The following is a 23,850-nucleotide window of genomic DNA, read 5'->3' on the forward strand; positions in this document are numbered from 1 at the left end:
TGACAAAATAATCATCACACGCCTAAGCAAAATTATACAGGTATCCTTGCTAATTGGCAACTCAGATTCGTTTTTTTTGTTTGTTTTGTTTAAAAGCTAACTTTTTTCAGGGAGAAAACTTGTTTTTAAAGAAAAATGGGACTTCATGGACATATTTTTCAAGATTTTACTGCAAACCAATGGGTTTGGTCACAAAAAAATATGATACATATAACCATGTTAATTATATTACATTACAATGATAGTATACATTACAAGTAAGTCTGTAAGTTTAAATATACATCTAGAGTTACAACTGAATGTACAGATCTTTTTTACAATACATACAATCAGGAATGAAAAGCCCCCAAAACCCAAAACCATAAATAATGCCCATTTTACAGATGACATCTTTTAAACAAAAAGAAAGGAAAATAAAAAAAAGAAAAAAAGAAAGAAACCAACAGCTTTGACTGACTGCAGCTGGGGCATTTTGGTCCATAAAAACCCTTTCTAAAAATAGAAATCTTTTCATAGCAGCAATGCTTTCTTCAAGCATTTGGATACAAGTAATTGTGAGCCCATTTCAATAATTTTAGTTGACTGTATAGATTTACAAAAAAAATTTCAAAATTACACTTAATTTATCTTCCAAATATGGAAGAAACAAACAATGCCCCACATTGTGGTATCCTGCAAGTGTCACATTGATGCTTTACACTAAGTCCATCTGTAGTACGCAGACCACACGCATACCATTTGTTCACATAGTAAACCCACATAAATGAACTAAGAAACACACTCTGCAACAGGGAAAGCTTTGGAGCTAACAAGATCTCATCAGAAAAAGGCACATTTCATAATATCCTCATCACGTGCAGATAGATCTTCAGGCAAGGCTTTTCAGAGCATGATTTCAAAACTGCTTGTTCTTACTCCTACAATCTGCTGTAGCAGCCTATGGCAGCAGTCACTTATTTTTCTTTCCCAAGAAGACAGCACCACTTCGGGGGAAGAACGAATGGAAATGAAAAGCCTGTAACGCTCATTCAGAGAGTGATGTGCTCTTCAAAAAAGCTTCCAGCAAACAGTGTAGTTGAAATTAAGGCTGCAAAGCTGCCATGGTGGAAATGTGCAAATTCTGTTTCAAAATGACCGGTCAACTGGCAGTTCCACCAGAAGGCCAAACAAAACCAAAAATAATAATTATTATTATTAAAAAGGGAAAGAAAGAAAAATGTTCATAAGAAAGAATCCACGGGTGGGGCATATGAGAAGCCCAAAAAAGCCTCAGCAGCTTCTTTGACACTGGCAGTGATGAGGATGCTGTCTGGAGACTGGCCAATGGAGTTGGGGACTGGCTCATCTGTAAACTCAGGATCAAAGTGCCGCAGGTCACTGGGGCCACTCTGTTGAAAGGAGAGAAATGGAAAGGCACAACATTTAGAACAAGTCTTTCTATTTTCTGTAAGTGCACAGTTCAATTCAGAATAGGACAAGCACCCTTGATCTCAGGCTACCATCTCTGGGCAAGTTATTAAACTGACCTGAAAAAGTGCTCAGACATGTTGGTATCTGACAAGCCAAATGTTACTCTGTGCTTGTGAAGCTACCTCCTTTCTGCACCTTACTTTCCTCTTTAGTAACATGGGGATAATGGAGATAATTTTAAAATAGCCATGCAAATTAAGCATTTGTCAGAGGCCAAAAAAAAAAAAAAAGCCAGCTAAATTTAGACTGTCCATCAGCAAAAAGTCAGCTACTGCTTATTTTTAACCTTGTCTAGACAGCCACAAGGAAAGGAAAAGCTGTGTTTTCCAAACACAGCTACCTGATTAGTTCCCTCTGGCTTCTGAGCGCCCCACAAAGACATGTAGGAAGCGAAGACACTTTATACATTCTATAATTAGAAGTGATACGTACCACATTTGGGTTAAAAGGGGGGGTAATCTTCTTATTAATGAGATCATCCCAGTTAATTGGGGAGAAGAAGATGTGACTCTTAATCTCCATCTGTTACGGAGAAAAAAAATAGATTAATTCAGACCCCAGCTAATAAGTAATATGACCTAGTCATCTTCCTGTGCTGTGCACACAGAAGAACTTGCCGCTTGGCACTTACAAAGTCTTCCTTGGCGCCAAGCCTCTTTGTCCTATCCTTCTGCAAAAGGCCTTCCAGGAGATGTCTAGCAGAGTTGGTAATATTTGGCTTCAGCTGCAAGGGTTTGTTCAAGATGTTATCATACATTTCTGCTGTGTTCCTGCTGTAGAAGGGCGGCTGTGGGAACAGCAATGGAGAGACCAAAGTTAATGAGGCTGACAACATGCGGGCCTGTGCCTTCTGAGAACACAGGGAAAGCTCAAGAGCAAGCTTGTTTGATCTGCCACCGAGGGCTCGCTGCTTACCAGGCCATAAAGCATCTCATATAAGACTGCTCCAAGGCACCACCAGTCCACAGTCCTGTCGTAGGGCTGCTTGTGCAGAACTTCAGGAGCAAGATACTGTGGAAGAGAAGAGAGCCTTGTTAGCCAAAGGGATCTTTGTAGTCAGGAAACTCCCTCAATGCTGAGTGAAAGCAGCTTACTGAAGCCCAGCATATCTAAGCTACTGGAAAGATGCAAGTACTTTATAAACAGGGAGACAGCTTGAAAGCTGTTCTCTCCCTAATCAACAAGCTCTCTGTGTCCCCCATGTCCTCACCACAGCCTGATATTACAAGACCCATACTGCCTCCCACTTGCCTAACCCGCTGTAAAAATGCACAAGACGCGTCACTTCTCACTGCAGGCTGAGGACTGGACATACCTCGGGTGTGCCGCAGAAGGTGGAGGTTGTGCCGTTGTGCTCTATGTTTTCTTTGCAGAGTCCGAAGTCGGTCAAGACAATGTGCCCTTGAGAATCAAGCAGAATATTCTCCGGCTTCAAGTCACTGTAGGAACAGATGAAAGAACAAAAGTGCTCGTTAGAAGAGCTAGAGCAAGAAGACTGTCTACAGAACTTCAATAAGCCACAAAAAATGATTAAAAGCTATTTTGAGCTAATATTGAGGTCAACTTTTTAATGCTTACTAAACAAAGGACCTGTTTTTTTTTTTTTTTTTTTTTTTTTTTTTTTTTTTTTTTTAAGTCTAACAAGCAGAACAATGCTGCTTACCGATAAACTATGTTCAGGGAGTGCAGGTAGCCCAACGCACTGGCAATTTCAGCAGCATAAAATCGGGCTCTTGGTTCCAGGAAGCAACGCTCCCTCTGGAGATGGTAGAACAACTGCAGGAGACAGAAAGAACAAAGTTCTGTAAACGGCGCCAAAGCCTGTTAACAATGCACTTAATTAGACTCAACATATATAGCTAGGGAGAACAATGGCAGGAAATGGCCTAACGATCCTTTGGTAGTTCAAAACTTGGCAGGCTGGAAACGTTAACTCTAGTAACTTTTCCCTTATGGCTTTTCCCCCTGGAACTCTTATTTAAAAGGAAGGGGTAAAAGCCTACCCTACCACTGTCACATGATAGGAAATGGTATTTAATTTTTTTGCTGCTTACCTCTCCACCATTGATGTAGTCTAGGACAAAATACAATTTGTCTGCAGTTTGGAAGGAGAAATGAAGTCCGACTAGGAAGGGGTGTTTCACATTTTTCAGCAGGACATTGCGTTCTGACATAATGTGCTTTTCCTGAAAACATGAGAAACCATTAATGTTTAGCAACAGTATGTGCTGAGCAATAGCAGTAGAAATGTATTTGATGGACATCACAACAGCATCACTAAGAAGCAGCTTACCTCCTTCTTTTTCAGGATTGCTTTCTTCTGCAGGACTTTAACAGCGTAAAACTGCTCTTCTGCCTTATGCCGTGCAAGGAGAACCTGAAACAGGACAAATTCCCAGAACTGAGCAATACGAAAATACAGAACAAATTGTAAGCAACGGGAAACAACACTTTCTGTTAAACGCTGAGCACTGCTACACTCCTCCAGTTCACCTTGCAAGCTCTTTGCTGGAAATGCCTAAAGCTATCACCACTCCCACAGATAAATAAATCCAGCCCTGAGCTTTTACAGCTAGCGTCATTTCCAAGAGTAAGGCATATATTCCCTCAAGCTGAAGAAGCACCCCTGCCTCCTCACTCCCTTGCTCTTTTGTGACTCTTAAATGCAGTACTGGGCTCCTGCTCCCTGCAGCTCAGCAGTGAGCCAGGCACAGGGCAGCAGCACATGCCTGGGTCTGTTTTAAACGACCACCGTTCACCAAAGCCAGTACAGGCACAACCCTCAGGCATTACATACAAGAGCTGAAGAAGAATAGTCAAAACTACAGTAAAAAAAGTTAAGTTTACCTTCCCAAAACTGCCTTTTCCAATCACTTTTAAGAAATGGAAGTCTGACGGTTTGGCATGTGGGTTTGATGATGGACCAAGATTGATCTGCTGCGAAGGACTGGGCTAGAAAAATAAACATGCAGAAAATACATTTATTAAAACAGCTTGGTGGTGAGAGGCTCAGCAATGCTTCTCTTTTTTAAAGTACAGATAAAGTGATCACAAAGAAGACCAGCCCTCTCCTTATCACTAAAAAATTTAATCTAGACATCTGCCATTAAGTTAAACAATTTGGTACTACCCAATAAAAGTGTAACAGCAGCAGTTTACTTAAGAATTCTTTCTGAGGTCTTAGCCACATTCCATAGTGAAGTTCCAACTAATAAGCTTTATTTTTAAAATCTTCTTCTCCACTTTGGGAAAATGTTTCAGTCTAACTTGATTACTCTCTTTCCCAGCTACATCAATGCTATAAACTGAAGTTACACTCGTTATGCTAATTTTGCTATGCTTCTATTGCCGGCTCAGTTGATGTTCTAAAAATGCTTCACAGAGCATTAAATCTGCTTACCGGAGGAGAAGGATTAGCGTTCATAAGTTCAGGCTCTTGAGGCTGGGAGATTTTCAGAATAGACTGAACTTCAGGGCTGCAAGGAAAAGAGCACGCATAATCAGTCACCGTAAGCGTAAGGCACATCTTTCCGCCAGAGGGCAAGCAAGTACCGCGCTGGCAAAAGATCAGTTTTGGCTTGTGTTGTTACAGAAAGCAACTGATATAACCTATTCGGCTTGAGAAATAAAATCCCTCTAGAGAAAGTAAAATCAGCCGCACAAAGAAATGTATTTATGCCGTAAGTACAGATCAAAACAGGGACGGGGCTCTAGAAATCCCATCCGACTCATCTCGCCCAAACCCAGCTCATGAAGAACTGATGCAAGGTGAGTAATACTACCTCAAGAACAGCAATTAACTCTTCAGTAACAGTCATGCCAGAGGCATTAGAGTAAACAATTTTTTTCCTAGGTCTCACAAAACGTAATGGTATTTATTACTGAAACCCAGCCGAAATGTCTGATACTTACTGCTTGCATGCATAGGAGTTGGTGGCTATCTTCTGAATGAAGTCATTCAGCCCCATTCTTCTCTGCTTCATGAAAGCTATAAAATAAAAGGACAGGAGCGTTAAAATTTTTAAAAATAAAAAAAAAAATCGTGAATCTGTTTGCCTGTCCTGTATATAAAAAAAAAAAAAAAATCACACCACCCAGCAGCATCCCCGCTGCCCGCCTCACCGATGAGGATGGCCACCATGCCCCTCATCTTGGCGTAGGTCAGGGTGGGACCCGACGCCTCGGCTGCCTTCACTGTCATCGCACTGGGCTTGGGGGAGGAAAAAGATGCCGGGACAAGGAGCCGACTGCGACCAGCACCGCACTGACCCGGAGCGGCCCCCGACGGTGCTTAAGTGGCGGCGGAGCGGGGCGGGACCGGGGCGGGGCGGCGCCTTTCGTCCCCCCCCCGACGGCCCCAGAGGCGGCCCCCGGGGCCGTCGGGGGGGGGACGAACGGCGCCGCCCCGCTGCCGGCCCCGGGAGACTGATTCCGCCCCCCCCTCGCTCCCCGCTCCGGAGAACAAGATTTCCTGCCCGGTTTGCACTAAAACAAACAAATGTCCCTTCTGTGCGCTGCCCTGATCCCGGCCGGGCCGTTACCGAAAGGGAAAAGGAAAACAAACAAAAGCGAACCAAAAAAAAAAAAAATAATAATAATTCTTTTTTTAATGCCAAAAAGGGGAAAACGTAAGGGAAAATAAATAAATAAGTCCCGGTTCCCTGAACTTGGAGGCGGGGGGAGGAAAGGGCTGAGAGGTCTGCTGCTGGAAGTGGTGGGGAAATGACAAGTGCAGCACTGCAAACATCAAAAGAAAAAAAAAAGGAAAAAAAAGGGGGGGTGGGAAGGAATTGCCCCTTTTGCTTCCTCTGTTCATTACCATTCGGGAACACGGTGTGTGGGGCACCGCTGCCGTGCCCCCCCGTATCCCCCGGCCCCAATACCAGCCGGCCGCTGGGCGGCATCCCTTGGCAGCCGGCCGCCCGTCGGGGGGTGACAGCAGCAGGGACTCCCCGAGGTGGGCGCAGGTCTCCAAAAGCGCCTTACACCGAGGGAAGAAGGAGGGAAAGGGGTCGGGGTCCCGCCGGGAGATGGGGGGGATCCCCGGCGCCCCAGTGCGGGCGCAGCGGCGCCGGGGAGGGCAGGGGCGAGGGGAGCGGCTGTTGGGGCTCTGCCTGCTCCCACTTGTCGCTTTCCTCACTCCTGTCGCCAAAACTGCCACTATTAGCGGAGGCAGAAATTAAAGAGAAAAGGAAAAAAAAAAAAAAAAAAGAAAAGAAATGGGAAAGAAAAAGAAACCCTAGGCTCTGCTACATCCCCCGGTGCCCCGCACAACCTGCCGCGGGTGGCGGCGCCCCCTCACGCCCCCTCCTCTCCCCCCGGGTGCCCCCCGGTGCCCAGTCACCTTTCAGCGACGACTTCTCCTCCTTGCCCCTCATCTCCGCCGCGGGGCCGTGCTCTGCGCTCAGCAGCCGGGGGCGGGCTGAGGCCGGCCAAGTGCCCGGCCCGGGGGCAGGGGGAGGCGGCGGGGGGCGGAGGGGCCGGGCGCCGCTGCCGCTGCCCCGCTTACGAGCGCGGTGCCGAGGGCGCTTCGGGAGCGTTATAAACGCGGGCACGGGCCGCCCCGCACACTCTGCCCCGTTGCAACATCGCCCTCAAAATTACTGTCATCAGCGGCAGCCGCGCACACCCCGCCGCGGGGGGGCCGGCCCTGCCCTCCGCCACCCGCCCCGGCCCCGCGGCGGCGCCAGGAGGCGCTGCCCGCACCCGCTGCGAGCCGCCGCGCACCAGACCCCCCCCCCGCCCCGGGTCCCCCCCCTCTTCCCCGGCCGGGCCCCGAGCCAAGGCGGGCGGAGGAGGCGGCCCCGGGTCCGCTCCCGCCCCCGGGCGCCGAGCCGCGGCTGCCGGCGGCGCTTCCCCGCCGGCCGGATAGCGCCGGGCCGGGCACGGCCCCCAGCGCCTTCCGCCGGCAGCGCCCCGGCGGCGCCCCCCCCGGCCGCGGGGCTCCGCCGCGCCCCCCGGCCGCCGCCCGGCTCAGGACACCGCTGTTCGTCCATCCGTCCGTCCGTCCGTCCGTCGGTTCGCCCCCCCCCACACGCGTCCGCTTCCGCAGCGTGTACGGGAGCAGTGGCTCGGTACGGTGGGAGGCTGTCAGCTCCCAAACCCGGGTCTCAGGAGCCCGGGGTGCGCTTAACAAGCCCCTAAATTGCGTTTTAAAGCTTTTCCCGGCGGTGGCGGCTGCAAAGCCGGTTGGAACGGAAGACGCAGCTCAAGCAAGGGAAAGGTGGCCAAGAGGCATCCCGTTACTCAAGGGTCGGCTCTTCTGGAAAAGGGTCGGGCATTGTGCAAATGTCGCCGAACTGCAAGGGCTTGCATCGAGAGTTTGTGTAGTCGCTGATAAGTAAAGACAAGAGAAGAGCCAAAATAATTAGAATGATGTTTCCCACTCCCGTTACGTTTCTCCCTGAGATTAAAATTCTGACAAATTGTCCTGAGCTTCTAAAGTTTTCAAAGAAAAAATTAACCATGCTTTTTCAAAGAAAAATGAATAAAGTAAAAGGTGGACATGCAAAATGAAGAAGTACATGGAGACTCCACACCAGGAGTATGAACAGTCGCAGAACTACTTGCTGCAGGATGTGCGCACACCGAAGTGTGGGTGGGCTGGGTAATGGCTGGGTGAGTGAATGGCAAAAAAATACTTGAGGGCAGTGGAGTACAAAGGCAGTGTGCCTGACCCAGAATGTTCCTGAACCACGAACTCCCGGGAGCCAGGGGTGTTTTGGGGGCGAATCACTGAACAGTTGACTATTCCTGCTGTCCGCCTTAGAAGGGACTGTTAGCTGTTGCTGGTAACCCCATATGCTGGGCTAAACGGACCCGGGGCTGAGGTCTTCATTCTGATACTGCCTGTCTTGAGTGGTGTGGTACTGGGTCTGTGCTCACAGAATTTAACCGACTCACAAAGCCCCAGGTACTGCTGCTTGGTGGCTAGAAGAAAAGAAGAGAGAGAGCCGATTGGATTTTGTAACATAATATGAAGCATGACGCTGCCAAATGGCTCGGTTCCACGTAAAAGTAGCACCAGGTGAGCAGGCTCTCATCAGCCTCCTCACCATGCCAGCATTCAGGCCAGGGTCCTGCTGCAGGGTGGTGAGAAATGCAGAAAGACACAGACTGCCGGACCCTTGGGCGATGCAGGCATAAGGGCAGAGCGGGCACGATGCGCTGGCTTGCCTGTATGAGGCAGGTATGGGTAACCCTAGGGTCCTGCTAGGGACGTGCCCAGTGTAAAGCCTATGGGAATGTGATTCAGTTCATCTTGAACAAACAGGCACATCACCAGTGTGGGCCTGTGCTGTTCAAAGCACCTTCAGAAGCTGCTGGCTGGCCTGTGGAAATTCATCTCCCTTGAGAAGGCTCACTATTTGGGGGGATTCTTCGTCTGCAGGGGATGGGTGTTAGTCCCGCCTGGCAGTGCTCCCTGGGTGCACAGAAACTTTCCCCTCTTGCCCTTCAGGAAGGTCAAAGGCTCCAGCAGCCCGCATGGTAATCGTAATTTGTGAGCTCTCTTCCTCTGATTCTCATTGTACTGGTACTCATTGTCCGCTGCAGGGCAAGATTTACACATGTCCTTCAGTGCCTCCATCCTTGAGGAATTAGATTCTCAGATAGCTTCTGAACTTCATTTTGGCAATGAATTCAGTGCTAAAGGAAAGAATTCCTGCTTACTTATCTCACTGAATATAGATGTTAGGATGTGGCAGGTTGAACTGTTCCTAGAACTGCTTGGCTGACTCTGGACGGAAGCTTTCCCAAATTCTGCAAATATTTTCAGCAATATTTGGGTTCGAGTTAATTAAACAAAGACGGAATTCAAGCCTTGGACTGCAGCAATGACACTGCCCCCAAATGCAAAAGGAGATTGCACTCCTAACAGCATCTGCGCTCTGAAGCAAAATCTCGAAAGCTTTTATTTTCCTCCCCTAAATCCCCAACAAACAAGTTCTTGCCTCTGACCTTGTAATTAAGTTTCATGTGCGACAGCCAAAACTTTCAGTCAAGACCTTCAGGCTGTCCCCACAAATGGTCTCTACAAGTAGCAGCAAATAGATAAGGACTGAATAACAGCTTTAATAACAACCCAAACAGAGATTTTAAATCAGGAGATTTCGAGTGATGTCAACAGGTCTGCTAGACGTTGTTCTGACAGGAGGGTTATCCACTGAAACCTCTATTGATCTGGAAACATCTAATTGATTTCAGTCTCATATTTTGCCAAACACAAATTTGGAACATCTTTTATTTTACTTTTCTGATGCGTACAGAGCAGGTTTACTGCATTGTCAATAAGAGGCTTTAGTGCCAAGGGATTACGCTCACAGGATCACAGAGTGATGCAGGGCTGTACTGAGAAAAAAAAAAAAAAAAGTAATTCCTGTCCTTGTAGAAAGCAGTGGAAAATTACAGCATCCTTTAGATGCACTGACCTCTAGTTAAAAGAGCTGATAAACGATGGCCCTAACTTCCATTTTAACTCCAGCACACTGATTTGAGTCTAACGTAGTCGTCCCTGCGACTTTATGAGCAAATGATGCTGGCATTTGCATGTCTTGCTCTGAGTGTGCCCCCCAGCAAAATATATATATATATATATATATATATATAAGTCCTTGCATTATTGAACAGCCTCTCTAGCTTAGCGTCCTCATAAAAGCAGGTTAGATGACAGATACTTGAATTCATTATTGTTGTTATGAACTTAAAATAATGTGCTGTGAATGAGTAGAGTTTGTTCTTATCCGAATTGAATAATGCTAGTATGGTAAATTAGGTGAAAACATCAGATGGCAAGATGATAAAAAGGGCTCATGAGAAAGATGATTCTTCATCATGCTGTAAAGTTTCTCTGCTGCTCTCCTTCGGCCACAAGGCATCCTAATGTGAGCAACAGGTATGTGCTCCAGAAGGAAGAATGTAACAAGCACTGTCTACTGACTCTAGCACTCGGACTTCCCTTGAAAACTTTAGCTGTTGAAGGGTAATAGCAGAGATGGATTTAGGCATTTTCTGTTGAGAGTACAACTCGAGCAAGTTTCCCTGTACCTCTCGCTTAAACATATGTGCTAAAATACAAATGATAACTGATCTAACCTAGCAATCAGATCACCTGTCTTGCCCCTATCGCTTCATCTAGTGTTCCACGAGGTGTTTTCTACCATGATATCTCAGTCCCTTTTATGTATTTACAAAGCCCCCATCATCATCATTGTAGTTCGTTATCTTAAAAGGAAGATCTCTTTAAGCCTGTAAGCCCTCCAGCAACCTTGAGTTAAGGTACTAAATGCCATAAATAGTGAGCAAATTAGTCAAAGAGAGGAATTTTTACTAGAGAGAGGTTCAGTTGGCTGTTAACTTGAAACAGCAACTTGAATTCCCTGAGGTGAATTGGATATGCAAACGGAGGTATGCTAAAGGCAGGCTCATGCTGTCAGGTCTCACTGCTTTTCGTTTGGGTGATACCACCCTGACTCTTGCCATCGTGTCAACTGCTTTAATATTCCTTACTATTTCTATGAGGTTTTCTTTCAGGAGGCTCTCAGGGCAGAAGGATGCTCACCATGCACGTTAAACCAGGCTTTATTTGTGGGGATTTATCTTCAGCGATGGGAACACATTTATCCAGTTTTAGGATGTATTTACTACCTAGTTATCTGGTTGTTTTCAGTGGGGTTATTACCTATTTCTCAGGGTAGAATAATTAGTCTAACCTAGAGGGTGAGCAAAGAAGTGTTAATTTTGCCCTAGGCAAATGGTCCAAAGCAGGGTCCAAATATGTGTTTTTGTATTCATATGCTATACATTTACCCTTCTTAAATTTGGGCATTTGAGGTGGGCATATAGTCACCAAGGGTACCCACCTTGGTCAGAAGAGAGAAATAAGCACCCTGGAGACCACTCAGTGAATCTATGGCCTGAATCGGGCAGTGCCTAATGTATAGTTGAAGGAATTGGGGCCTGAAACCCACAGACAGGTAGTGGCTCTTTTGAATCACAGGTGTTGTTTTTTTTTGTTATATCCGAAGCTTCACTTGTAAAAGACGTGGAATTACTTTAGAGGATCATGTTGTCAACATGCCTGGAGAGAGCTGAGACTCTAGCCATTTTTTCCCTGATTTATATATATTTATATAAAAAGATAAAATCTTAGGGCAAGTTTAAATACCATACATGGTATGCAGAGATTCCTGGCATGCCTCAGTTCAGTCTAGCTATGGACCTGGAAGAAGACTTGTAACATTAGTATAACGCTCCATTGTGCTCCTCAAGGATCAGTTATACATCTTGGTTTCATGTTGGTATCCCTGCATGGTTCTGTGTTGTGCTGGACAGACAAGACATACCAGCTTTCTTGAAATTAATTGATGTTCCTTGCCTTGCGCTTTGCCTGATAGCATCTCAGTGTGATCTAGAAGAATTACTTCTATTTTATACAAGTGGGAATTAAACCGCAGGGTAGACAATGTGCCTCATCCAAGGGAAGTCTGCGGCAGAACTGAAAATTAAATGCAAAGTAAACTTTCCCCCACTCTATTAAGTGGATTAAGATTAGGACAGATGATCTCCAGAGGTCCCTTCCAACCTAAACCATTCTGTGATTCTGTGATTGCTCTGTAGCACTATATATTCCGTATCTCCCAACTATATATTCCATATCTGCCAACATCATACGAGCTGTTACATGCATTGTAAGTAGACAATTTAGGATGGCAAGATCACTTTCAGCCAGAGCAGGCACTGCAGGTGCCTGCTGTACCTTGGTGGATCTCACCTAGATATCTAGCATTACTGTAGGCCTGGTTCCCTTCCCAACAGTAACAACCGCCCACAAAGAAATACGTGGGACTTAGAAGCACTGACAACTGAAAACTGTTCTTGTGGTTCAGGAAAGGATCTGAATCCAGATCTGTGGGGAAGAGAAGGCTCCATATCTGTATCTGCATTTAACTGGCAACTGGGAACATCACCTATCTCGGAAATGCCAGGAAAGTGCTTTTCCCACAGCACAGGATCACCACAGAGAATATTACTGTAAGACAAAAAAGTCCCACAGCTGTTTCACAGGCAGATACAGAAAGAACCAGCCACAAACATCTGCAGCTTGAATTTCTTTTTTTCACTTCCAGATACTATTTTCAAACCTGCGCAGTCATTCACTATGCTGTGAATCTCTTTGTAGTATTCCAATTAGCCCAAATCTTTTTAACACCTTAAGCCCTAAAGTAATTTGGGAAGCTTTGATATGGGTTTCATTTACTTTGATAGAAGCTGCCTTTTTTTTTTTTTTTTTTTTTTGATAAGTGCTTTACATGATTAAGAAGAAAAGAAAGAAGAGCTTAATTTCAGGCAGCCAAGCTCAAATGTTTTGGCCATAAGTTTACTAGACTTCAGGGCCAAAAGGAGCTACTAGAACATTTGTCCTGGCTCTCTGCATAACACGGACTTGCATTTGCTCTTGCATATATCAGGTCCAGCAACTTTACCTTTAAAGTTTCTTGTCTCTTCCTCTTAATGCAAGCTTGACTATCTCAACATTTTCATCCAGTTCAAGGATAATCATCAGGAGGTTTTGACAAGCACAGACACCCACCCATGCCTAATCATGCAGTCGACCACAGGCTGTGAGTACATGACCTTTCCAGCCTTCAGCAAGGGCTTCCTCACCCCGGCGCGTCTGCAGCTGCTCGTCAGCACCCACAGGGTGGGTGTTACTAGCCCGTGGGTCAGCTGGCAGGTCTCCACGGGGAGCTCCCACTGCCTGCATCAGCCAGCCAGGTGATGAGCACCTGGGCAAGGCCTCTGCAGCTGGCACAGGTGGAGCTGGAGGCAGGCCCAGGTCCCAGCCTGCTTGGCCATCGTGTGAGGCAGTGAGCGCAACACCGCTGATCTTACACGCATTGGCTGCCCTGTCATTTTAACCTCATAAAAAAGGGATGAAGATGTGGAAGTGTGCCACTCCGAACAGTTGCTGCTACTTCTGTAACATTTCCCATCAGAACCTTACAGCACTTCGATTTGTTCAGGAAATATCTGCATACGGGAACGGGGAACAGGAGGTCTAGCATATGGGATTACTGCTGAATGCAGTGTGACACTGACCTCCATATCTGCAGTGAGATGAACACAACACCTTCCTGCTCTGCTGAGCTGAATATCGTGTCAATCTTTCGTACAAGACAGCTTTAATAATGCTATAGAATATTAGGAAAGGAAAGGAAAGGAAAGGAAAGGAAAGGAAAGGGAATGGAAAAAGGAGAAAGGGAATCAACAGTCTCTCTGTTTTGTTGTTGTTGTTGTTGTTTGTTTGTTTTTTAATCAGGGGACTAGAAAAAACAACAACTAGAACTTGGGCGTGTTCCAAACATGTCTCAGCCTGTTGCAATATGGGAAATATTACGAAGCGCTTCCTATTTTATAGACATCAGAGTTCTTTAGAAATAACAGATAATGTTTCAGATGAGGAAATTGAAAAATAAAAGTGCTAAGCAAATTACTGTACAGTGAGACAGAGGATCGAAAACAAAGCTTTTGGTATTGTACCATTTATGTCGACAAGTGAATCACTGAGGGTGAATACACAATTTAAATCTGGAAAGTCTATGCACAATGTAGCTACCGATGGCAGCTTTAGTTGCTTTAGTTGCTTCCAAAGTATAACATTGAGGACTTTTCCACAGTTATATTAAATTGTACTACTAGTACAATATTAGCAGTTTTCACTTAGCCATGATATTCACTTATGCTTGTTTTTATCCAAAGATCTTTAAGCCCTCACACAAGCAAATACTAACAGTGACATTTCAAAGCATGAAGACGTGGGGAAGTTGGGTTACTTGGGTCATTGTCATATGATGAGCCCAAAATAGAAAAAGCATCTTGCAGGGCTTGTGACTTCTATCCCATGCTCCCCTGTTCAGACATACAGCCCACCTCCTGCGAGGCGCACAACTAGACTGGCAGTAGTTCTGTTCATTTAGTGACTGACCCAGACTGACTGACTCAAAACAGGCGTTGAAATCTCAGCTGTCGGACTCTGAATCAATAAAATGCTGTCCTCTCTCTGTGTTTCCATCAGATTTGCAAATAATGCTCTAGTTTTGACCCATTTCCTAATTTTGAAATTCTTAGTGCTTGTCACAGAATTGCAATAAAGGCAGACAAGAAAAGAGCAGAGATAGCTAACAAATTTCTCAGAAAGGAAGAAAAACTATTTGTGCCAGTGTTTGAGATATGGAAGTATAAAATGCACAGAGCTGCATCTGTCAGATTCGGCTGAGTAGTAACTCTGTATCTGCATAATCCTTTTTTGATTCCACTTTATCTGCTTCAAAATGGATAGTGCTCAGCTTTGTCTGGTGATATCACTCTGAAGTGTTTTTTACAGAATACAGTCTTCTCATCTTTAGTATTATGTATACATATGTAGTTATTACTGTGATCATGTTTTTCATTTAATATGTATTTATTCTCTCTTATTTAACTCTTCTAATTTGAACAGCATACATAGAACTTATAGCTCTTTCATCTAGTTTCAGGTCACACTGATGAAAGATCTGTAATCACTCAAGCCCCAGAGCAACAGCCCTGGTTGTTCCAAGTGTTTGTCTGTAGGTGCTGCAACCACAACTAGCAAACTTCCAAGTTGCTTAGGCAGTGTGACCTGAGTCATAGAATAATAGAAAAGGACTTCTATTCATGCTTTTCTGTTCACTGGAACATACTTAAATGTACAGTAATGACTAATGGAGCAGTGAACACAGTTGTTGAAGACAGCTTAATAGGAAAATGTGATTTGTTCAGGGCGGGGGGGGGGGTTGTTAGGATTTTAGAAACTGTGAGAACCAACATTGATTCATTAATATAATGAGGTTTTCTTTCTTAATCCACATTTTTATTCTCAGATGTGGTGTTTTTAAATATAAAAGAATTTTATGGGACTGAGACATCAGATTCCATTTTGTTGTATAAACCTATTTCTGGCTTCTGGGATAGGAAAAAAAGAACTTCTCTGAGTGTTTCTGAGTTTCTTGTGTCTTCCCCTTTAGCGGTGTCTCTCCAATTCTGTTTGTTCATGGGTTGTTTAGGTTTTTGGAAAACTATTCATGGACCACCTTGTGCGATACAACTATAACATTTTAATAATTAAACAGCTGTAATTAAGCGATGCTTTGAGTGTTCACTCACTTGCCTTTTTCAAGAATGTTTTGAGAATATTATTACTTTGATTTCCTTGTTATCTTTGCTTGACTGATTACTTAAAATAAGAATTGTGACCACTTTTCAGGTCACCACCTGATGTTTAATGGACTGCTGGCACGGCAGAGGCCACAGGCTGAGAAACACCTGACAGTGACCATTACTGCAGATGAGATGCTGGGTCAGGCAGGACTTTGATTGGACCAAAATGGCAATTCAGATGTTCTCAAGGCAATTTGAGAACGGTAAGCTGATTAAAAACTATTTTATGTTTTCAGTTTTATCAATATGTTACAGCTATTGACTTGTAAAATTCCTCTTTCATCACTCATGATCATTTTCCCAGAAGATCTTTAAATGGCTTTCAAAATCGAATTTTACTTTGAATTGGCTCTGCAGGAAGAAAAACAGGCTTCCAGGCCGTATGCCATCATTTACCAGCATGGCTCAGCATCCCGACAGTTCCGTGGGGCCGACTTGTAAGAAATGTGGAATAACTGAGATGAACAACTGAGATGCTGAATTCATTTCACAAAGCAAAATATTTGGACTGCTAGAAAAAGAAAAAAAAAAAAAGGAACTGGCGTGGGAGTAAGTGGGGAACTCCATATAGAAACAGGAAGTATCGTGTGGCTGATAGGAAACGAGTGCAAAGCATCTGTTTTGGTAGTATTTTCGCTTGTTTTGGGGGTATTTCCATAGTGAACTGGAAATTGGCCTTGTGTGTAGGTATTACTTCACTGATGAGCGAAAGGAAGGCACTAATTTGGAGCACAGCACAGCAGCTGTCAGCATTACTGCACAGCAACACCGCACAACAGCTGAAGGCCACTCGTGTAAAACACAACATCCCACTGAGGCTGTGGGTGACTGTAGAGCTGCTCTGACCTGCCATAAAGTGTAAACAGCCCTTTGACTTCTATAAAAACAGAAAGCTGTCTTCCAGGCTGCCTTTTCTGACTAGGATCACTTCTGCCTCCAGAAATGCTGGGATACAACCCCATCGACACTACAAAAACTACAAGGCAGCAAGGTGAGAACATGACGAAAGCACTTTGTGATCCTGTTTGGCAAAGCCTTTACCACATGTGGATCTGACAGGAGGGAAGTGTAGCTCTCCTGTTTCCGTGATTGTTAGCTGGTGGCTGGTCTGGAGCACACTCCCAAGCCCTGTGGCGTCAGGGCTGTTTGCTCCTTTGGTTTTGTCACAAGATTGTTTTTTTTTCTTCACAGAAGTCAAATCTAAAAATATGACAGTTTTACTTGTGTAAGTGAAGTTCTACTGAGGCAGTAGGTCTTGAGCAAGCTGTTTGTCAGACCTCCGCAGAGCTCTGGGGAGGGTAGTGTGCTGCCCTTGATATGATGAAGTCATTTTTAGAGGAAGTCCTTGTACGGACGATTTACTCATTGCTTTGGAAGATTTTAAGTAGCATTTCCACCAGGACCAATTCATATTCCAGATTTGACTTTCATTTTTTCAGTCATTCCTCAGTCATCTGGGAGGTGGAGGTAAGCTTGGATATGCTGGTGCGATTGGGCACCACTGAAAGCTCAGACAAAATCCCTGACAGAAGGCTATTTTAGACCTCCCCCTCCATGTCAGAAATGTTCTGCTTTTACAGAGTTATAAAGGGACTGAAATAAATGAAAGATATATTTCAAGGTTGTCATGGTAAAGCTCCTGAGAAACATATTTAGTGAGATGTAGAGCCAGACAATTGTTTGGAGGGCTCTTTTTGCTGTTAGCTTTCCTCTCTTTGAAGAATGAAACCTGTTAGCTTAAATGATTTCAAATACGGCCCATCACTGTTTGCTAAATAGATCACGTTAATTTACATTTGTCTTGGATCACAGTGTTACAGTAGTGACAGGGGATAATTTGTTTTTAACTCCATCTTTCTTCTGTTTTTTCAGAATCACAAAATGGTGGAGGCTGGAAGGGCCCTCTGGAGGCCATCTTGACCCCAACCCCTGGTCAGGCAGGGTCACCCAGAGCAGGTTGCCCAGGACCATGTCCAGGCAGCTTTTGAAGATCTCCAAGGAGGAGACTCCACAGCCTCTCTGGGCAACCTGTGCCAGTGCTCCGTCACCTGTACAGTACAGAGGTGCTTCCTGATGTTCAGACAGAACCTTCTGTGTTCCAGTTTTTGTCCACGGCTTCTTGTCCTGGCACTAGGCATCACTAAAAAGAGCCTGGCTCCATCTTCATTGCTCTTCCCTTCAGGTATTTAGATACGTTGATGAGACCCTCCCTGAACCTTCTCTTCTCCAGGCTGAACAGTTCCAGGTCTCAGTCTCTCCTCATAGGAGAGATGCTCCAGTCCCTTCATCATCTTCATAGCACTGTGTTGGACTCCTTCCAGAATGTCCATGTCTCTTGTTCTATGGAGCTCAGAAGTGGGCACAGCACACCAGGTGTGGCCTCGCCAGTGCTGAACAGAAAGGAAGGATCAACTCCCTTGACCTGCTGGCAACACTGCTTGATACAGCCTAGGATACCAGTGCCCTGCTTTGCTACAAGGACACATTGCTGGCTCATGTTCAACTTGGTCCTTTTCTGACAAACTGCCTTCCAGATGGGCGGCCCCCAGCTCCTCCTTGGAGTGATCTTTTTTTCCTTAATCTTTTCCTGCATTTCACTTTGTTTCCTCCCTCAGACCCTTATTTCTTCTTCACTGTTCCTATTTGAAGACAGCACTCTGAAAGCAACATCTTCAGCTACAGTCACCTTCAAAGGAACATCATCAGCTCAAAGTCATCTTCAAAATTGTTTAAAGTGAAAGAGATCACTTTAACATATTTTTATTGCATAAGGTAGAGTCAAATATAATTAAAAAATTGCCTCCAGCCAAGAAGGATGTTAAGAAACTGGAGAGAGCCTAGTGGAGGGCTACCAGAACGGTCAGGGGGTCTATTGTACAAAACCATTGAGAACAGGCTGAAGAGCTGGGTTTTGTAAGAGCAGGATTTGTTTATTCTGATAAAAAGGAGATCAAAGGCAGTTGAAAGCAGCCTAGCCCTACCAGTACTTGAAGAGGAGCTATATTGACACCAAAATTTTCTCAGTGGTAACAGGAGGTGCAAAAGGGGGCAATGGCAGCAATATCAGTGTTTGGTCTAGACATTATGAGACAAAATACCCATCTGAGGGTAGTGCAGCCCTTGAACAGGCTTCCTTAAGAGAGGGAAAAATCCATGTCCCCAGAAATTTCTAAACCTCAGCTAGGCAAAGCCACACTGACCTGCTCCACTGTTGGTCATAGGCTGGCCTTGGGAAGGGATGGGATGGGATGGGATGGGATGGGATGGGATGGTCCCTCTAAAAATCACTATAACACTGCAAAATGAGGTTCTTATCCTCTTAAAACATGTAGTGTAGAGTCTGGCATGCTCTCCATTAGTTAGCCAGTCCTTTCTGAACTACAGGTGGGTTTTTTGTCTGGAAGAAGAGAAATTTTATTTTCTTTTGAAGGGAGGGGTAATATAAACTAACCTAAACAGTTTCAGTAATTCTGGGATAAGTGGAATACTTGTGAATACTTTTCTTTCTTTGAATTGAATGTATTTCATGAAGGCAGTGTCCCCTTGGTCTTCATTTCCCATCAAAACTCTATATTCTTGTGTTTGCTGAAAGATGTTCAGGCACAGAGTAATGCTGACATTCTAGCAAATATGCTTCCAGCAGAGCAGAATCTGTAGTTTCTGTGGTTAAAACTGCATTGCAATTCTGATACATCTGTCACATAGCAACAAATGTAAGAGGAAAAAGTTTGTGTGAACGGAGAAGTATCTGTCCTTCAGTCAGGCTGCTCCTGAGCTGCAGAGTGATTCTAAATGTAGTATTACAGATGGCATTATACTTCATCTTAAAGGATATGTATAGATCTCAGGGCATGGTAGGTCACCCTGTATTAGAACTTGCATGATCTCAGATCTACAAACCAGTGTCTTCATTTTTAGGTAGGCAAGTAGAGTCCTTAGTTTTAGTGAGATGATTTACATCCACGTGATTATGCATACGTGTGTTTATATAAGTTCTTTATTTGTTGATTCAATATTTATGATTTTTCTGCAAGTTATTCTAATGAAATCTTTGCTCAAATAACAGTTTTGTTTGTTTGTTTTGTTTTCTGGGATTGTCCACAGGCACCCAATGCCTTTTGTGGAGAGGTGTTTCTTTCACAGTTTCCAATTCCTTCTCAGGAATAAATTCACTTATCTTAACTTGCATGTCTTAAATACTTTTTTTTAGAACATAGGCTGTAAGCTACAATCTTGTATTTGCTGCAATTACTTTTAACATACTTGCATACCTCATTTTTTTGTGCAACTATATTAAAAGCAGCAATTTTCCATCTGTTTTAATTTGCAGCAAATGAGTTTATGCTGCTTTGTTTTAGGAAGACAAGAGCTTGTCTTCTTCAGTAATTATCTCCAGACAATGCTGGTTGAATGATGTGATAGGCTAAATGAAAATGATAGTTTATCTCAGGTAAACTAAGCAATTTTGTTCCAACATATTCAAGTCTGATTATAATAAAAGGCTTTGAATTCATTTCCCTAACCACTGAACTGGTGTTCACAAATTGCTTTCCCATGTGTACAGTGACAATGCAGTTATAAATATCTCCTTTAGACTAAGGAGGATATCAAGAAAAAATATGATTGTTGACATTACTTAAAATGAAACCTTTTCATACTGGCTACCAGGATCACTTCTTATTCTCCTAGTTTCTGGGTAGCGGGAAGGTTTTTGAGCTTTTCATACAGTTACAGACATAAGTCACTGATACAGTTTAGGTAAAAAACAGTTGACAACATAGTGTCTTCTTCACATGAACAAAAGCCTTCCATCTCCTGAAGGTGGCCTTCTGTGTAGGAACTGGAAAAGCAGCAGGTTTCTTTGAAGAAGGCTTCCCCTCTTGCCTCAAGCAATCACTCTCTCTGCCTAGGGCCTTGAAAGGTAGCTAGGGGATAACGAACAGCAAACCATAGTTAGCCCTTCTCTCCTAAAATACTTTTATCTCAGAGTATTTGCATATGTGGGAAAAGAGCTAAATGTCTCCTCAGTCAGATTTTTCTGTTGCAACATCCATTTCTGCTGCATGATGGTATGGGCTGATGAATACCAAAGTGATGGTATGCAGTGTATGACCTTGTTAGTTTTCCCCCTTTCTGGACAAACCTTACCCTTTGAGAAGTGCAGTCTCACAGATTTCTCTTGCAAAATATATTGCAGAGAAATATGATACATATAGTCCTCGCATTCACATTACAAAAGACAAAATTCTGTCTTTTTTGTCTGATTTCATTGTAAGGAACCAACTTGGGCACAATCATAATTTCAAGGTCACCTTTAGAAACAATAGCAAAAAAATCAGAAAAAAATAGAGCAACTGAGTATTTACATTTTTCTGTGGGGGCATCAGTCAATATGGCCTTTTTATGATTTATTATAATTACTATTAAGTTTCCTTCAATGCCTATAAAATACATAACAATAGTTCTCTTTGGGCAGGAGCCAAGCAATCCAAATGAATATCCAGGAGACTCCTGATACGCAGCTTCTCTTCTATGCCACATTTTCCTAGAGCTATTATTCTCTATTAATCTTGCAATGACCCACGTTTCTGTGTGATTTATTGCTTAGCTGCATAACTGCACAAAAGGTTTGTGGATGATGCCCCTCATATTGCTCTTCAGAAACATAACACTCCTGCAAGGCCTGGAGTTTTTTTCACTGGCAAGACTCCAGATAAAACGGCGCATCCTTTCCATGAGGTCTTGCCAGCCAACATGTGGATCCCTGCAGGGAAAATGGGACCTCAAAATGAAGAGAGCTGCAGTTTAGATACTGGCTGGAAAACACAATGTGGTGGAGGAAATGTAAGGGCAAGATTAAAGGGAAGATCTGGATATCCTGCTGGCACCTGGGAGAGCAGTGGAGGTGCTGCCTTCTTGTCGCTCTGCTGTTTTCTCTGGTGGCCTCTTTTTTATCCTCTTTCCCTCCTTTGCCTTTGTTCCCCACCACTGTGCCAATGTAGCAGTTTCTCTAGAAATCTTATCTACTGCCACACTCTGGGAGAAATCCCTTTAGGGCCTTGGTTTGACTCATTTGGGTCTGGTCTCCTTCACCGTATTCTGTGGTAAGTCAGACCCCAGATTTACAACTCAACAGAATGAGAAGTCAAAAAAAAAAAAAAAGATAAAAAGATATAAGTACTTAACTCTGTGCTATATCTGCACAAATTTTGCAAGAAAATGGGACTCCGAGGACAATAACAAGGATTGGAACAGAAAAGAAAGGAGTAGAGGGGTGTTGAGGAATCTCTAGCACTGAAAGTTAAGAAGCTAAACCCAGCTTGTCTAGCCTTCCTTCATAGTCAGAGGAGAAAAAAGGACACAGATAGAGACTGATTCTTCTCCTCCTCAGACAGGAGGAGAAGACCTCTTTTAGGTCAGAAGAACTGTGTCTGTTCCTCTCCATGCATTGCCACAAAAACTGGAGTGCCAACCTGTGACACGACCATCCACTTTGCAGAGGTCTGAAGTCAGGTGATAAAATGGTTTGGGTTCGTATTTGGGAAAAATTCCTCAGAGCTATGAGTCCTAGGAACACAATTTTTTCATCAAAAAATGAAAATGGGTGGTCACCACACATCTTCCAGATTGCAATGTTCAAGCTGACACAGAGGTCTGCTTGTCGCCTGCCACTGGTGGCTGCTGATCAGCTTGAGACTCCTGAATGTAAATCTGCAGTCACCTCACACACCTTCAGCTCGGACTGCTACATTTCTTTTTCATTGCCATTTCAGTATGACAGAAAGACTTTTATATTAACTGCAATTAAACTCTATTAGACCTTTGATCTGCTACCATGTTGTAGTGTCTAAATGAATACATTAAAAGAAAAATAAAATGTGAAATAATTATCCTCTGTAAGTTGCAAAGCTGAATTTCAAGCTGTGCTTTGAGATCAGTTTCATCACATTTTTAATTGTGCTAGCTTTTGTTTCAGGGGAGGAAAAAAAAAAAGCTTTATTGGAAAAGATGAGGGCAAAATAGAACAAAGGCTGATGTTTCATTAAACTGAGAAATGCCACAGGCTTGAAATTGTAATCTTTAAAAGTTCTCTATTAAGAAATCAGATTTCCAAATTGTTGGGCTTGATGAAGTAAAACCTTAGTTTTCTCAAAGAGACGTGCATTGGCAAGAAAAATACCAACGCTATTTTGGAGATCAATTTAAAAAATATTGTGCTGAAAGATCAAAATTAACCTAGTATGATGGTCAGTTGATGTTGGAAAGTGAGAAAAAAATGACCACCCTGATAATCAGTCTGAAAAACAAAGGACTAGTTTCCACTTAGCTTGCTGAATGAGACTGAGGGTCTGTTGGAAGAGAAGCGTGGGTTTTATTGGTGCACACCCAAAGGGCAGCTCTAGCCCTTTGTGCCAAGGGAGGGAGAACAGAGCTGAGGACGGGCACTGGATTGGTGGGCGCTCCTCTTCCCTGCACTCAGGTGAGGTTTGGGAGCTTTATAGGAGAATGGGGAAAAACGCTGTGCTTCTCCATTTTGAACACAGGTATGTTTAGGATTTAGGATTCTGCTTCCAGTCCTCACAGGCAGCAAAGAACACTGAATGCTAGGGTAGGGGCTCCCAGATGGGGCTAGCAGCCCAGTTCTCTTAAGTACAAATTCCACAAGTGCAAAGAGAAGCTTTCAGGCACTTCCACACGAGAATATCGACCTGGGTCTTCAGAGGACTGTTTTTGTGCCCAAAACCTACTACACTATATTGTATGAGAGTGTTGTGCTAGTCAGGTAAGTAATAGATCTTGGTGGAGGGTGTTTTTTTGTTTTGTTTTGTTTTGTTTTTTTTTTTACTTCTCAAGAAGAAGAAACAATGACTTTTACTGTCCCTTCAGTATTTTGTGCACACAGTGATTGATTGATTGATTGATTTTTTCAGTCTGCTCTTTTTCCGTACAGACTGTTTTCAATTTCGCTGCATATTATGGCTTGCAGTGCAGTGCAATCTGCAGAATTGTAAGATGGAGCTGTAAGACAAGGTGCAGCACTAGGGAAAATTTCCAGCAAATGCCCTAATTATTACATCTCTGTCTCTCTGGCTGCTATTCCCTAGAGGAGCCATATGTTTTCATTGCAGAAAGAGACAGTCC

The 23,850-nt window shown here is 43.9% G+C and overlaps 1 protein-coding gene and 1 long non-coding RNA gene across 4 annotated transcripts; one reads left to right on the forward strand and one right to left on the reverse strand.

Annotated features, from left to right (window-relative positions):
* Window positions 1-152: 152 nt before the first annotated feature.
* On the reverse strand, window positions 153-7,134 carry SGK1 (serum/glucocorticoid regulated kinase 1). Of its 2 annotated transcripts, none has more exons than XM_035538603.1 (12): window positions 6,815-7,134; window positions 5,383-5,458; window positions 4,871-4,946; window positions 4,318-4,422; window positions 3,764-3,847; window positions 3,525-3,656; window positions 3,134-3,246; window positions 2,786-2,909; window positions 2,386-2,481; window positions 2,102-2,257; window positions 1,903-1,992; window positions 153-1,388 (listed from the first exon to the last, which is right to left on the reverse strand). In XM_035538603.1, the coding sequence occupies exons 1-12, from the start codon at window positions 6,846-6,848 to the stop codon at window positions 1,221-1,223; spliced, it is 1,254 nt and encodes a 417-aa protein (XP_035394496.1). In that variant the 5' UTR covers window positions 6,849-7,134; the 3' UTR covers window positions 153-1,220. The 2 variants fall into 2 exon arrangements, with proteins under 2 accessions (XP_035394496.1, XP_035394494.1); XM_035538601.2 differs by lacking the exon at window positions 6,815-7,134 and adding an exon at window positions 5,593-5,753.
* Window positions 7,135-7,414: 280 nt separating this feature from the next.
* On the forward strand, window positions 7,415-16,178 carry LOC118243958 (uncharacterized). Of its 2 annotated transcripts, none has more exons than XR_004777400.1 (3): window positions 7,415-8,659; window positions 15,755-15,911; window positions 16,066-16,178. It is a non-coding gene; the product is annotated as an uncharacterized LOC118243958 (long non-coding RNA). The 2 variants fall into 2 exon arrangements; XR_004777401.1 differs by having other exon boundaries at window positions 7,415-8,497.
* The last annotated feature ends 7,672 nt before the right edge of the window (window positions 16,179-23,850 follow it).

Source organism: Cygnus atratus, chromosome 3, assembly GCF_013377495.2.
Source record: "Cygnus atratus isolate AKBS03 ecotype Queensland, Australia chromosome 3, CAtr_DNAZoo_HiC_assembly, whole genome shotgun sequence".
NCBI classification, from domain to species: Eukaryota; Metazoa; Chordata; class Aves; order Anseriformes; family Anatidae; genus Cygnus; species Cygnus atratus.

What these genes read in the sequence shown, in the direction of transcription:
- SGK1 (XM_035538601.2), bottom strand. Translation starts at nt 5,671, where the DNA reads ATGACAGTGAAGGCAGCCGAGGCGTCGGGTCCCACCCTGACCTACGCC. An exon ending in CAATCCTGAAAAAGAAGGAG is followed by an intron (nt 3,657 to 3,763) that starts GTAAGCTGCTTC and finishes TCATGTTTTCAG; the next exon opens with GAAAAGCACATTATGTCAGA. An exon ending in ACTACATCAATGGTGGAGAG is followed by an intron (nt 3,247 to 3,524) that starts GTAAGCAGCAAA and finishes TGTCTCCTGCAG; the next exon opens with TTGTTCTACCATCTCCAGAG.